The following is a 13,318-nucleotide window of genomic DNA, read 5'->3' on the forward strand; positions in this document are numbered from 1 at the left end:
TCAAAGCAAGCAGAGCGTCAGCCCTCCCCCCCTTCCTCCCTCCCCCATCAGGATCTCTGGCATCTGGCCCCAGTGAGGTCCCAAACCCCACAACATTTCTCCTCAGAGGTCATCCAAACCGACTTCTCCAGTCTGCGAGTCGCCCAGTGTGAGTTTGAGGTCTGAGTGTGTCGGGAATAAACAGCGCCGTGTAACACGATGATGTACGGCGGGCCGGAGGGAGGCGGGGGGGGGGGGGGGGGGGGGGGGGGGGGGGGGGGGGGGGGGGGGAGTGCAACGTGGACACGCACTGCGTGATGTGTCTGCCATCCATCAGCTTTCATTTCTGCTCGAGACAAACGCTCAAGCTGTTCTCAATCAGGACTGACGTCGTTCACCACTCTTACACAGAGTCTCCTCCATCAGGAGTGTAAATCGTACGACTCACGGGCCAAAACCCGGACGGCCGAGGGTCCGGCTCACAGGAAGCAACCGCTGCGCTCTTTCAGTGGAAGGGGTGAATCTGAGAAGTGCTTTGCTTCTTCTCTTCTTGGAAAAAAAAAAAAAAGTAAGTGTTCAGGATCTCAGCAGGTCTCATGTCAACGGTTGCGTTGCTGCCTCTGGTCGTCTCCTCCCAGCCCCTCGCAGCACCTCGGAGTCTGAACGGCTTTGGGGGGTTTCCTCCTCACTGCTGCCTCTGCTTGCTCATGTGGAATTAATGGGTTTTCTCTGTAAAAGTGCCATCAGTTATATAAATAAGACTGAATCCAACTATGCTGCTTCATCCAACTTCGGATCCCACAGGGAGAGGCAGTCTCTCACACACACACACACACCACACACACACACACACTCACTCGCTCACATTCACACACAAATCCAGAGTCGCCAATTAACCTCAAATGCATGTTTTGGACTGCAGGGAGAAATGTGAGCACCCAGAGCAGACCCATTCAGGGAGAACATGCCAACTCCGCCGAAGAACCCCCCCCCCCCCCCCAGAGCCCAGACTCGAACCGGGATTACGCTCTCTGCCAAGCATGATCTAACCACTACACAACAACATCATCATAAAACAATCATTCTCTCAAGGTAGCACGGCAATTTGGAGGAGTGGCTTGACTGAGTGAGGCGCAACTTGAGCAACACTGCGTCTATTGTTCGACCATAAAGACGTGAAAACGGTGGATGTGTGAACTCAGAGAGAGAGACGGAGTTCAATCATTTACAGCCTTTCAAAATGAAAAGTAACAGAGTGACGGTGGTCAGACTTGACCCTGGAACAAACCTGACCGCATTCTTACGTTAACAATTCTCTAAAGATCAGATAGAAATGAGGGCACGCACACACACACACCCATGCATTCACACACACTCACACGCCTGATGTTTGTCTGGCACCAGTGAGTGTGAAGTGTGTGTTCTTGTGATCACCCTCAGTCCAAACTTAGCACATCGGTCTTTTCTCAAGACCACTTCAACCGATGCAGTGTTGAACCGACCAGAGGGAGCCGATCTCCTCAACACTGAGAGAGAGAGAGAGAGTGTGTGTGTGTGTGTGTGTGTGTGTGTGTGTGTGTGTGTGTGTGTGTGTGTGTGTGTGTGTGTGTGTGTGTGTGTGTGTGTGTATCCTGACGTGACACACACAGGTACAGCGCTCATCTGTCCCTCATTATGGCTCAACACTGCGGTTGCAAAGGGGACGAGTGTTCCTGGTAAATTTCCATAAAGCTTCTGATAAATTTAAAACTAAGCTGGGGAATTTTTGAAATATTCCAAACTGGAAACTTTCCACGGGAATTATGGGAATTTATGTTGATCAACAGGGAACTGAAGGTGATTTAATAGAAACTTATCATATCCAAGCATAGATATTTGCTTTGTTAGAAGCAGACATTCATTTAAAATACTACAATTAAAACTTATTTAAGTAGAACTTTATCAAGAGTTAAATATCATATTGAACTATCTATTCTTTCATTGAAGAACAAAAACATCAATGTTGAGTTAAATATTACTCCCCCACCTCCCCTACCCCCACCCATTCAAAAATTAACAAAACAGCACACACCCCCGTGCAAAAGTCCCATTCAGACTGTTAAATGAAGAGAGCCCCTCTCACTCAGTCAACATGCAAATGAAAAAATATCTTCCCTCCAGGTTCTCAAGCTGAGCCTCTGCGTTTCTGCTGAACCCACATGAACGTCCATGTGCATGTGATCGAGGAATGGCAGAAATACTCAGCTGTGCTTTCATGATGCAACGTGATTGTTTTGATCAGCATTATGCTGAAATAGACTGTCCACGACTTTATTTAAGTTCCCCTATGAGGAGCCGAATTTCTATTTTGTAAATTTCCATAAATTCCTGTTTATTCCCAAGGAAAGTTTCCCATTTTGAAAAATGTTCAACCCTGGTCAACAAGACACCGACTGAAAAATGCTGAAATAAAACAGTGAAACTGATCAAATTAGGCACAAACACAGCTGAAAATGCAGTGAAATGTTTACCGCCCTGAATTGTAAGTGAACCTTCATAAATGCAACATAAAATCTAAAAGTGTATTTGAACCCTGAGAAGCTGCATCAGCCTCATTTCAGACGTCTTTTGCGGCTTCAGATAAATTTGATTTGGTGGAAAATGAGAGAAAAATGCTCTTTTAGTCATGAAGGCTGCAGAGTTCTGACTCCAGTAGAACAGGCCCAGGGGCCTGGTGTTTTCACATCCCTGCACTAATGTGACCACTTTTTAATTTAGTTTAACATGAACCATGAATCTAGCTTGTGCAGAAAAAAAACATTTTGCTATTTTATTCATTTATAGATAAGAATAACTGCAATTTTAGAACTACTTTGGTTAATTCTAGTTGAACTTTAATCAATAATCAAACCTTTTTTATTACTATTTTATAAGACAGACACGTTATGAAGAACTTTTCTTCCGTGTTGAAGTTTTAGATTCTTTCAGTGTTGAATAAAATGAGCATGAAGTTAAGTTTTAAAGTTTTATGGATGGACAAAGGTTATCATGGGATCATTAAAGTTGTATACACAAACTTGTGATCGAAGTTATAAAGCCTTTAATTGATTTCTGCAGGTGAAGATCCATCTGTTTCATTTTCATGTCGTCCATCAAACTGCCAGTGAAACAACGCGTAACGCCTCCTGATGCACTTTATCAAACAGCACTAAGCGGATTCAATACTTGAGCAAACCTTTTCACAACAGCCAATTCACTTTCTTTCTCTTAAAAAAGTGAAAGGATAATTGTATTTATTTCGTTGTGTCTTCTTCCCTCTTTGAGCTGATCTGAAGGGAAATAGCAGCAGATGTTCAAATGTTGTATTATGTTGAGGTCAAGCACTGAGGGGTTTTTTTGTTTTTTTTTCACACAGCTGATCAGCTGGTTACATCAACAGGAGTTGCTTAACTTGTTATAAAAGCTGTTTTCAGTCAATCCCAGTGATATGTCCACTACATCCTGTATTTGTAAAGTCTGTGACTTGGAGATAATTCAGCTTGTTGCAAACACTTTTTCCCATGTTTTTATCAGATGGTGTGAGAATACAGCAGAAGAAAGAGTCTGTCATCATTCAGCAGGTAAAACACAGTTTAGGATTTCATCATGTAAAGATAAAAAAAAGTCTGATCAGGAGCCTTTTTGGGATTAAGGTCCAGTTTACACAACGTTTCCAAGTGAAAACACAAAACTTTCCTAGAGATTTTGGGGGTCAGTTTGCACAGCGGTGGTGCTCGAAGCCGCTGGAAACACAACTTTTTGAGAGCAGCTCCCAAAGTGGAACTTTGTAGAAATGCTCTGAGTTCCATCTCCGTGGAAACAGGGGAAAAGACAACTTTCTGGAAACGCTCTGACTTCCGTCTATATATCTCCGTGCAGCAGACAGGGCCAGCGTGCATGCACCCCACAACAGTGGTAAACACTTCATCTGCACATGCACGAGCAGTTAGATGACGACAACGAGAAGAGAGAATTAAAAAAAACTATGCAGACTAATCTATAAGTAATCTATGCACACATCTAAACACACACACACACTCTCATAACACATGTATCTAATTGAACGTGTGTGAAAAGAGGCTTAGATAAGACCGACACCGATGCTGTGCTGCAATTCTAATGGCATATCAATGACGATGAAACTCCAAAGTTCTGATGGAATTTTAATTGTTGATTCTCAAGCTCCACTGTCCGTCTGCAGGAGTGTCCTTGAGCAAAGCACTGAACCTCCCTCTGCTCCCAGTGGATGGACAGAGCGTCTTGGAGCTGCAGTGGCCCAGAGGTTCGAGAGTTAACAGGTCACCACTGAGGGTCCCTGAGCATGACCCCTGACCCCTGACCCCCCCCATCAGCTCTCTGGAGCAGCGCAGGATTGGTCAGTGTGGGTTAAAAAGGGATTCAACCAAAGCGGATTAATAAAACATGATTAGTTCCAATCCAACATCATCGTCTGTCGAGTTTCGAATGTTTCGTGCGCTCCCACTGTCCAGGTTTATAGCGTACGGTTCTCTATGTGCGGTTTTATTATTAAAACAAACGTACGTCGAAAACGTTGAGGTGTAAATGCAAATCTCTTGTGAAACAACAACGCAACAACTTTCCACTAGAACAGCAGTTGTGTAAACCGATTGGAGTTCAGAGATTTCCACCTGACTGCCCTCTTGTCGGGCTTGTTCTGGCCCCCGGGCCGTAGGTTTGACACCGCCGTGCTGAAGGCAATGCATCCAGAGGAGAAAGGAGGAAGCTCCTCCTCCGGCTCCACACTTCAAACAGGTTATTAAACAGTAAGAGCGCAAATCAGAACACCTTGATCCGCAGGAGGACTCCTGCAGCCCCGCTGTGTTTCATCCCCACAAAGGGAGATGAAACGGAGCGAAGCGGGGCTGAAACAGGAGGAAAAGAAAAAAAAAAAGAAAAGAAAAAAGAAAAACAGCCTGACACCCGACACCGAGCACTTCATGGCTGGAGCTGCTGAGGCCCGAACAAACACTCCAAACTTCACTGCAGCTCCAGAAAGAGCCGCTGTAAAGAGGAGAACCCCCCCGGCGGCCCCCCCTCCGACCGCCCGCTGCAGCCCGGAGCCCAGCTCCCCGCATCCGGACACACCAGGCTGGAAAATCTCAACTTTGAGTCCGTCTGCTGGGCTCCAGTGTGGAGGGGACCTGCGAGGGGAGAAAGGAGAAAACACACACTCACACACACCACACACACACACATACACTCACCACACACACACACACACACACACACACACACTCACACACGGCTGCAGCACAGCCGAGTGGATTCTCCCCCCTCCGAAGATCCGCACCGAGACCGAACAGAGCAGGAAAGTAGAAGTGTTCGTACCGTCGGTCGGCGACAGCAGGCAGGTCCAGAGCAGGCAGAGTCCCAGCAGAGCGCCCATTTCCACTCCTCTAAACCCGCAACTCCCGCTCCATGTCCGCCTCGAGCTCCTGCTCTGCAAGTTCGGCTGAAGAAGGAAAAGAAAAAAAAAAAAAGAAAAGAAAAGAAAAAAGCTCCACAAAATGCCCTTTGACCCGACAGGACTGTGAGCGCGTGTGTTTATATCTCCGAGTGTGACTGAGTGTGACTTTCTCCTCCGTTACGGCGCTCGCGCTACTTTATACTCTGGACGTCGGGCTCGCGCACTGGCAGAAAGGGCAGGCGGACGTGGTATGACGTCACCGACACGAGGCAGCTACCCCCCACCTCACCCCTCTCCAGCCCCCCCCCCCCCCCCCCCCCCCCCCAACCCCCCTTCAGTCCGACTCCAATGTTGTCATTGCTGGCGCGCGCGCGCGTGCGAGCGTGCATAAGAATAAATATGGAATCATTCCATAATAAACACCAAGGCGTCGTTGACGAGACGAAGTTTCAGGTGAGAGCGCAGCGCTTTGCTTCTGTGTTGCAGAAAAGTTTCACTTCCACCTGACGTGTCCGGTGGAACTTTTCAGAAACGCTCTGTGTGCACACTGCAGCGTTTAGAAGAGGATGTCCTGAGAGCAATTTTTCAAAAAGTTTTCTGGTTTCACTTGAAAACATCACGTAAACTGAACATTGTACCAGTACTTTACTAATTTATTCAATTAATTAAGGAATAATTAAGAAAACAATTCTTTTTTATTTCTATGGCATCAAATACAGCTTGGTTACTTCAAAGCACTTTGACAGAGAAAAACTCCAAAAAAATCCACATGAAGTATAAGAAAAAGGGGAAAAATCATTTTCAGAGAGGATAGCTGGAAGCTCTGCCTCCCACTCCACTTTCAGAGAGCTGAAAGTGAGCAGAGCTCGGAGAAAAAATCGTTCTGCTGGGTAACATGGGACGAGCAGGTCTTTAAGGTGAGATGAGCTTTATTATTTAAAAGTAGGATTTAAAATCCTTTTCTAGATTTATTAGAAAGATAGAAGAGAAGTTGAGAGTGATGTGATAAAGTGTGATCACTATTCAATAAAAAAAAAAAAAACATAAGACATGAGAGAGGTTTTCTTAATGCATTCAGATGAATAGAAATACAATGCAGAAGAAAACAGCTTGAAGGCCAGAATATGAGATCAGATGCACTTAAAGGCATCAGCGTCAACACAGATTAAAGATACATTAAAAGAAGAGAAAATGAGTTATTTGTGAGACACATCAATTTTCTTGAGGGTGAGAAGTCTTAGTGTGCTCGAAACACAAACAGCAAACCCTAAAAAACAGAAAGTAGAGTCTGTATATAATGACTGTACTACAGCTGAATAACAAACCAGTGCCGCAGGTTATTTTTGCCAACGAAGACAGGGAATAAAAAGGCACATTTACGGTACCTGTAAACACGGATGACGACATGCCTCAGATCCATGCTTTACATAGATGAATGAAATATTTTTCTATCTGTTAGTTGAGATTATTTTTGTACCCATTTTTTTCCTTTTATTTGTTAAATTGTAAAATCATGTTCACTTCTAACTTCTTCTTTTTAACAAAATTGTATTTTTGATTCCACTTTTTGTTTTGTTTTAGTGTTCAATGCAGGATGCTGAACGGCACGAGGCGATACTGAGCAATTCGATGGCTGAATAGTGAAGTTGTTAAAAATCGTCTTCGTGCTTATCGGTGTTTGATTTTACAATCCACTTTCATTTCCACACAAAAACAAGAGACAACGAGTTCGGTGTAAATGAATAACAAATCTCATACGACCGTATTTTATTGCCAATTACACCGTAAAAAAACATATCCGATGTTGAAATGGAGACATTTTAGCACTTCATGGAAAACATGAGCTCACTTTGAATTCCATGGCAGAAACTTGCACGAGAATTCGGCTGTTATGGGAAAAAATCAGAAACAACTGGTGGAGCATAAGGTTGTTCATCGTCAGTTGTTCATCATGGTGTAAAATTCATTGAGGTTAAAGTTTGACGCATTCTTTTTTATTTTAAGGTATAACCTTAAAAAATGCCATTTCTAATCCAACACGAGCTGCAAAAAAGTGTGAATCAGTGGAATCTGAATTGTGTGAAAAGTGAAAAAACACAGCTCAGTCAGTAGACAGCGTCTTTTAATTCCAGCTCACTGCGAACATTTAATTACACACGTCATTTTCTTTTTTTTGATTCCACTCCGCTCTTCTTTGCTGGAACATCAGGAACACCTCAACACTGAGGCTCTTTCCCAAACTGCCACCACAAGAAAACAGGATTGTCAGAGCAGCAGATGAAGCGTGCCCGGAGAGTGCAAAATAAAAGCTGTAGGTCTACAAGAGAAGCCTCAGGTTTGGCATCGAGCTTCAGGCTTTTTCTTACCAAAAACTGTTTCCAGCAGGGAATTTCCATGTGTTTTCATTCCGGATAAAAGATTTTATACTCTCAGAGTATCGGCTACATAATTTAGCAGCGTTTCAAAAGAGCTGTTTCCCTGTCTTTACATGGAGATGGAGTCTGAGCATTTTTATAAAACTTTCACCTTGCGAGTCATTTTCAAAAAGTTGCATATCCAGTGGTTCCGAGCACCCGACACCCAAAACACGACAAAGTTTTAGCATTTTCACTCAGAAAAGCTGTTGCGTAAACAGGGCCTTAGAGTTCTGGACGGACGGTGAAATTCCAGGCTCGTATTCGCATTCGTGCGCGTGGGCGGCGTCTCAAAACAAACTGAATCAGGTCAGGATCAATTAGTTTTGACAGGGTTGCATCAGGACGAGCATCAACTATCAAGCTTGTGCTCGATCAAACATTCAACTCCGCATTTCAAGAAAATAAATCGGACTTCCCCAGACAAGCTTGACTTTATTTTCAAGCTAAAAAGCAATAAAAAGATAACGCCAAGAAATAAAGCAGCAGAGTAAAGTCATTCCGTTTGCTCGTTAACGTGACAATGAGGACTGAAGTTCAGAAGTCGTGATTTCCTCGGCTCTGAGCACCGTTGTGTGAATAGATCCTCGGTGAACCTGTGGTGAAGACATGTTGGGCGGCGGAGGCCGGGCTCCAACCTCACAGCTGATCAGCTCCATCATGTGACTGGACCTCTGCAAACAAACAGGCTTCTCAGGCTCCGGTTCTTTGGGCGTCCTGCGTGTTTTCGGTCTCTGCCAGCTTCAGCACACCTCAGTCTAACGTTCATGTCCTCGTCAAGCGCGTAAAAAGCCCAATAAAGAGCCCCTTATTGCAATCAGGTGTGTTGTAATTGGCGTATCCATGACCACAGTACTTCGAGCGTGCTTTAATAAACGCTAGCTTCCTTGTATTAAAGCCGTTCTCGGCTGTTTGCTTCTAAATGTTTGCTAACTGATGTAACTTCAGCTGAGTGAATCAGCCGCTACCTCGATCCACACAGCTGATGCGTCCATGTTAAAATAGCACTGCTTGGTTCGCTTTAATTATGCAGACCTGTATAAACTAGTTAGCTAAAACATGAGGTATTTCTCCAAGTAGTTATTTTTTATTCATTGTAACTTGAAACCGTTATCCTGCCTGTCCAGCTGTTCACTTTTACAGGGGCCACCACAGAAACTTACTGCAACCTGCGCTGTAGATTCAGCTGGATTTCACGCCGGTTGCCCTTCATGCTGCAACAGGGACTTGAATCTGAGCCCATTAAACTCAGCACCAAGCCCTCCCCTCATTTTCCATCGGGGCCAATAACCTGTACTTTCCAGTAACTTGTACAAGTTTGACTGAAAGAGGCACAGTTGTGAGAGATTTATTGACTTTGCATCTATTCAAACACTGAAATGCAAATAACTGAAAGTGTTTACGGGATTCGTTGTGCAACAGCAGATAGACCGGGGTCCGCGCTTTGCTTTATTAAAGTACTTGGAAGAAAAAAGAGGCCTCGACTGCGGCCTCCTGAATCGGGTGAAATTACAGAGAATGGTATTTTCCTTGGAATTTCATTGGCATTTCCTGAATAGCAGGAAATGCCAATGTACAGTGAACCCTCCATCGACAACTTCGTTCTTATTTTGGTTTGTCTTGAGGTCCTAAGAGTTGGGATCCTGGTGCTTCCATGTGGGTATATTGCAGTTTGTTTTCTACCAGTTGCCACAGTTGTCCTGAAAATGAATCAAATGAACGATCTTTACCACGCTGGAGCAAAAACAGTCTCGTGTTGCATTAAGAAAACATTCCATCACTATAAGACTCTGCATGAACGTTTTGCTTTTCCGACAGCTTTTCACCGAGAACAAATGTTTTTAATGCATTTAATACTGGAATCTCCAGAAAAATGTAATTTAGAGACGTTGCAGTGAAAGTTTTTCAAAGCGGTAGTTGGACAACAAATGCTTGCCAACTGAAAGCAGAGATTATATATCCAGAGCTGTCTTCACACACACCTAAAGCGAGGCCAGGCCTGTCATTTTTCGTCTGCTCTCCGAATGCCTTGATTCCCTGCTCCAGATGGCCTTTACTTTAAAGGGTTGGTAAACTCAAAGCAGATGTTCTCCTCCGTGGTCTCTCCAAGTGCATGTAGAGAGGTAAGCAACCGTCAGTGCCACACGATACACAGGAGAGACAGGTACTGTTGTTTCAGAAGGCCTGGCTGAGGTGACTGGAGCTGCAATGGCACGTTTTGCAATTAGGAGGATTCATAAGGTGGTATAATTACTTTAAAGGTTTGTTTATAATGTGTTTCTGAAGAAAGAAGCATTTCTAAAACAACTTTGTGCACTATTCTGTTTGCACAACAGATCAAACTAAGTACCAATAGTTGACCATGTCCCTTCGAACGGGTCAATATTTGTGCATGAGAGAGAATAAACAGAAGTATTTGAACAGCTGATTCCAGGAGTCTGGCCAGTAACTGACAGTAACTGTAATATCTGTCACTGACCTGAGTTTTGTATTCCTTTCTGCGGCCTTGGTTTGTGGTTTACTCTATCTGACCGCATGTCCCTTTCCGATGGCCATCTCTCCACTCTGATGGGTAAATGTTTGGTCCATACTCTTGTTTGTTTCTCTTATCATCCGCTGTGGCAGAATTTCATACCAGCATTAATTTCCCTGGCTTGTACCTCTTCCTGACTGTACTGACCTCCCGATACAGAACACTAGTTATTAAATAAACCATCTGTGTCTGTGAGGCGAACCCTTGGGTCTCCAACCTGGAACCACGACAACCAGGATCTGCATCTCCTGCTGGGGATGGAGGCTGCAGAGTCAGAGCCAGGGACCACCGAGGTCCCCATGCCAGTCCCTGTCCTGTCTTCAGGCTGGTTGATGCCACTGAGGAACTGCCTAAATTTGTCCCTGAAGGGCTCTAGGTGGATCCACCTCCTCGTGTTCCTGCCTCTGGGGAGTTCCAGGGGAATGAACTGGAATTCACGACACGTTATTATTGTCCATCTATCTACTCGTGCACGTGCAGAAGAGCTCTAGAATACAGCTGTGCTGTCTACTGTGGTCTATTTGGTCCACATAGCAGCATCAAACTGTCCATTCTATATATTCCTTTTCAATGCGTTCATGCTGGCCTTGGAATTTGGTAATAAAGTAGATTTTCTTTCACGAGTCATCTGCAACATACAGCCGGCGGCTTCACTTTGATCCACACACTGCTGGCTGCTAATATCAGAACGAGTTGTCCTGCATCCTCGCTGTACAAATCCAGGGCTCATGAGTAATATAACTGAGAGTAACAAATACTTCTTTTTTTTTCCCCCTGGGGTAACAAGGAGCAGGTGAAGATTTCAGCTGTCTGGATGTGCAGCTGTTTACAACGTGGGAGCTTTACATCAACCTGAACCTCCAAAAGCACATGCACGTCACTGAATGGTTAAATTACAACACTCACTAAGTTATCTATCTATCTATCTATGGATATTGAGTTGACCTCTAAAGATGCTGCCAACCACACACACAGCTTCACTTCTGACTTGGTCTGTACTCCCAGAGAGAAGACCACAGTCTTCCACCTGGCTGCAGGGTGGTCATCCAGGAGTAGCCCTACACTGAGGCTTCATCCCATTCAGCAGGTTGAACTGTGGTAATTCAACCTGCTCCCCCACCAGAGAAGAGTCAGCCTTTTTATTGTAACGATCAGACGCCTCTCACATGCTTTTTCTGACACTAAACGTTGAGTTTAACTCCATTTTTTGCAGCTTGACAGGCAGAAAACATGACTTAATTGAGGCGGGTTGGCGGTGTGGTAAGAACTTTTATCGTCATGGAGATTAATGCGGATAAATTTACTGCCGTCAAGTGAGGGAGGCCTTTTTTGGGGATTTGAAAATGTGAGAAAATGACAGCAGAACACCCGCTATGGCCACATCTGTCTTTGCAATATCAGAAAAATACAAGTGTTTGGAAAAGCTGGCGGTTCAGACTGTTGGTGGGGAGCCTGCGATGGCATCAGAGCCCGATGGCGTGCCGCCCAGGATTAAAGAAAAACGTGCCTGAGGTCACGCTCACCCACGAAAAAGAAGACCAGATTGTAGGACTATTTTGAAGATGGAGCTCATATTGAAGACTGCCACAAACAGTGAATATCTCATGTCTTGGTGATAGTGTGTGTGTTATGAGCAGGCCTCCAGACGCTGGAGACAAAGACAGCCTAATGCTGGCTGCTCGGCCTGAGTGGTGGCTGATTTTTACAAGGACTTTTTCAATGAGCCAGATGCGCTCTTTGGAGTTCTGCAGAATAAATGACATGGACGGTCGATTCTGCTCTTCATTTATCCTTCAAACGATCTGACTTGTTGAACAGGCATATGGGAGGAGGCACTGACATTAAAAACTCCACATTTAGTAAGACGTACAAACGACATAGTGCGATCAACACTGTTCCTCTTTCTTCATTGCTCTTTCCTCCCAGTTATTCTGTGGAGCTGTGGAAGCTTTTAACAGCATGGATAACACCCTGCAGGGGTGTCAAACATAAGACCCGTGGACCACAACCGTCCTGAAAGAGGCTCCAACCTGCCAAGTGTAGTTTGCTTGAACATTAACTGATGATGCATCAATGGTCCACGTGTGAGAGGATTTCAATAAAACCTCCAGATGCAAGTGTTATTTTGGTGCCAGAGAAAAAACAGTCAGGGAGGATTCTTTCTTTGTTATCTTCACAAAATGACATCAACATTTTTGAATATGGATCAAAGTGATGATTCACAAAGCCAACAACGCGCTCAGAGCTGCAGGCAGACATGGAATCACCTTCCATGTTTTTTATTTTACACAACATTTTCAAGTGGAAACAGAAAAATTTTATTTTGTGAACGGTTTTCAAAATGTAACACTTTTCAGAAATGAATCGTTTTTACTTCAACCTCTGAGCAACGCTCTTCTAACTGGCGATGCTGGAGCAGAAATATGTCGACATGAGGTTCCGTCTTCCGTCTTCTCAGCAGATAGCAGCATGTTCAGAACACAGTCATGTCAAAACTGTGCTTCCTACGTTTGATGGATAACGCAGAGCAGAAGTTCAACCAAGCCGAAGAAGGATCGATGAAGCCAAACAACTGCTTCAAAAGGGCCAAAAACCTTTTGAAGTTAAATTTATAGCTAATGAAGCAGACCCGATCAAAACCGCACCGCTCCCAGTGATTCAAAAAAGATGCCATGCATTCATCAAAACCGCAATGCTTGGTGTCTCCGTCCTCTGGAGGCTGATCGGGTCTCCTCGGGAACATCGACGCACCACTGCAGGTATACGCACGGCGGCTGGGACGAGCGGGAAAACACTCCCAGCTGTGATGAAGTTATACTTTTATGCTGAGGACTTGAGACAGGTTCAACTTGGCGTCCCCCTCGGGGGCCTCGGTGGATGATTGGAGCCATACTCCGCTGAAGAAACACCACCGAAAGCAACTGAAAGAAACGCCCCTCGGTGCTC

General features: G+C 44.7%; 1 protein-coding gene across 1 annotated transcript in view; it reads right to left on the reverse strand.

The window, feature by feature from the left end:
• lrp5 (low density lipoprotein receptor-related protein 5) overlaps window positions 1-5,597 on the reverse strand; it is a 40,722-nt gene extending 35,125 nt beyond the window's left edge. The window contains 1 exon segment of the mRNA XM_030096153.1: window positions 5,347-5,597. Coding sequence (XP_029952013.1) covers window positions 5,347-5,404 — 58 coding nt within the window. The 5' untranslated portion in view covers window positions 5,405-5,597.
• Window positions 5,598-13,318: the final 7,721 nt, after the last annotated feature.

Source organism: Salarias fasciatus, chromosome 7, assembly GCF_902148845.1.
Source record: "Salarias fasciatus chromosome 7, fSalaFa1.1, whole genome shotgun sequence".
Classification (NCBI taxonomy): Eukaryota; Metazoa; Chordata; class Actinopteri; order Blenniiformes; family Blenniidae; genus Salarias; species Salarias fasciatus.